General features: G+C 47.2%; 1 protein-coding gene across 1 annotated transcript in view; it reads right to left on the bottom strand.

Annotated features, from left to right (window-relative positions):
* Nucleotides 1–2,500, bottom strand: part of cpn1 (carboxypeptidase N, polypeptide 1) — a 16,836-nt gene that overhangs the window by 4,220 nt on the left and 10,116 nt on the right. The window contains exons 4-6 of the mRNA XM_062525899.1: nt 1,271–1,447; nt 976–1,087; nt 1–91 (exon numbers count right to left, since the gene is read on the bottom strand). The exon at nt 1–91 is cut by the window's left edge and continues 49 nt beyond it. Coding sequence (XP_062381883.1) covers nt 1–91; nt 976–1,087; nt 1,271–1,447 — 380 coding nt within the window. The remainder of the gene's footprint in view (nt 92–975; nt 1,088–1,270; nt 1,448–2,500) is intronic.

Here is a 2,500-nt window from a genome sequence, read left to right as displayed (position 1 = left end):
TGCAGAGCGGAGGCCGGGGGGAATTTATCACAGCTCAGCTCCAGCGTGATCTCAAAGCAGTTACTGTAGAGGTAGTTAAAGTCCTGCATTCCTGAGGACACACACACACACACACACACACACACACACACACACATATATCATTTCTACCAGCTCAGGCAACACTGTGGGCATATCCATTCAATACTCATTAAAAAAATCACTTCACAACAAAGGCACATTTTCAATCTGTGCTACTCAGTTGTTGGATTATAACCTTCAAGATGTCCCCATACGGAAATGAACACCTTTTGCTACGTATCATTTGCAAAACCAGCTTTAGGGTTGGATATTTAGCTACAGTATAATGTCATAAGGTTTCAGTTTCATGTTTTTCATCACTAATTGCAGACTTAAAGGAATGTGAGGTTATGTGACTGGGGTTTTGGTCGGGGAAATATAATGCAGTTGAAGTTACTACTGGTCGTCTCAGAAGAATACATAATCTGTCCAGGCTAATGTAAAGATCTAGAAGAAGGCTAATGCAGAGATCTAGAAGAATTAATAATCTGTCCAGGCTAAGAGATCTAGAAGAATGCATAATCTGTCCAGGCTAAGAGACCTAGAAGAAGGCTAATGCAGAGATCTAGAAGAATGCATCATCTGTCCAGGCTAAGAGATCTAGAAGAGTGCATAATCTGTCTAGGCTAATGTAGAGATCTAGAAGAATACATAATCTGTCCAGGCAAAGTAGAGATCTAGAATAAAGCATAATCTGTCCAAGTACAGTAATTTCCCGCATATAAGCCGCATCATGTATAAGCCGCAGGACATTGTTTTATGCCAGTTAAAAGAGACAAAACTATATTAACACCATATTAACTGACCCCCTGTATTAACCTCATAATGGAAGAAATTTTGCAAAATCAATGTATAAGCCGCGGCTAATAGTCGGGAAATTACGGTAGAGATCTAGAAGCACAGATGGGCTCTCACCTTTGGAGAGCGAGTACCAGCGGGCCCCGTTGGTAATCCCTTCATCAAAGTAGTCTCCGCAATTCCAGCCTTTGTGCATCCAGCTGTGGGCGTAGGAGTAGGTTTTTGCCAGCTGAACACACACACACACACACACACACACACACACACACACACACACACACACACACACACACAAGCAGACATACACACAATTGTCAGACAGACGGGCAAATAAATGCACGCGAGATCACATAACTCCAAACATTCCCAACGCCACATGTCACCACAGTTTATTTTCCTTCACGCGCGGCACCTTTTTGAAGAGCTTGTCGTCGGCCGAGGCGGAGTACGTGGTCTTGCCCCGGATGCGGGCCTCCCGGGATTTGTCGAAGGGGTAGTTTGCCACCACCGCGCCCCCGTGGAGGTTCGCCGACAGCACAAAGTTGTAGTTCTGCATCCACTTGATCACCGACAGGGTCTCTGGCTCCACCTGAAGAGCAGAACGCAAATGGTGATCATTATGAAAACGTTCTACTTACGTAACAATTCTATTTTATGCATTCATATTGAACAATGCATCGTATGCCTGCAGCAAAATCCTAGGAGCCGAGGCATTTTAATGGCTACAGTAAGAGTGGCTTTTTGAAGCTGAGCTGGACCCATAGGAAGGTTTTTTGAGAAACATTTGCAGCGCTTTGCTGACTCAAGTGTGTGTCGCATGCGAGCTGAAATTCTCACTTGGGCACTTTATGAATTCTCACAAGGCTGTGAAGTTTCAGCATTGCTGTGAGTTTCTATCCACGAACTCCCCCCCCCCCCCACACACACACACCCGCCCTCTTCAGTCTATGCATCAATTTCAATCAGTCTTCTATTTCCTCTCTCTGTCTCCAAGTCCTGAGGCTGCAGAACTAGAAGCAGCGTGTGCTTATGCAAAAGGGAAAAAAGGAGCTGCTAACTGTGCGTGTGTGTGTGTGCGTGTGTGTGTGTATGTGTGTGTGTGTGTGTGTGTATGTGCGTGTATGCATGTGTGTGTTTTGTGTGTGTGTGCGTGTGTGTTTGTGTGAGTGTATGCATGCATGTGTGTGTGTGTGTGTGCGCGTGTATGTGTGTGCATGTGTACGTGCATGAGTGTGTGTGTGTGTGTGTTATCGAGTTAATCGCAGCACTGATGTCAGAACTTCCATCAGACGTTGCGAGGGGGGAAAAACAAACGCGCTCGAACCTCGCCTCAGTGCCTCTGCACACACGCACGCGCCCGCCCGCTCGGCCGTGTCATTGTCCATTCAGGAGGGGCAGCGCGGAGGACGCCGCCGCAGACAGGGGTCTGTTTGTTTTCGGGAGGTGTTCGGGGTGCTGATATTTATTATGCATGGCTCTGTGTGTCTGCCCAGGGCTCCTCCTCTCCCTCTCTCCCTCTCTGCCTCTCTCACTGTCATCATCCAAGCATCAGATTTCAGGCTTCATGCATTGCAGACCCACACCACCCCCCACCGTAGCAGCGCAGTTTGAGTGAAGCACAGATTGGTTGTGGTTTCCCCCT

The sequence above is a fragment of the Sardina pilchardus genome, chromosome 22, assembly GCF_963854185.1.
Source record: "Sardina pilchardus chromosome 22, fSarPil1.1, whole genome shotgun sequence".
Taxonomy (NCBI): Eukaryota; Metazoa; Chordata; class Actinopteri; order Clupeiformes; family Clupeidae; genus Sardina; species Sardina pilchardus.
Note: the sequence above shows the minus strand (reverse complement) of the source record. Positions and strands in the feature narration are given on the sequence as shown.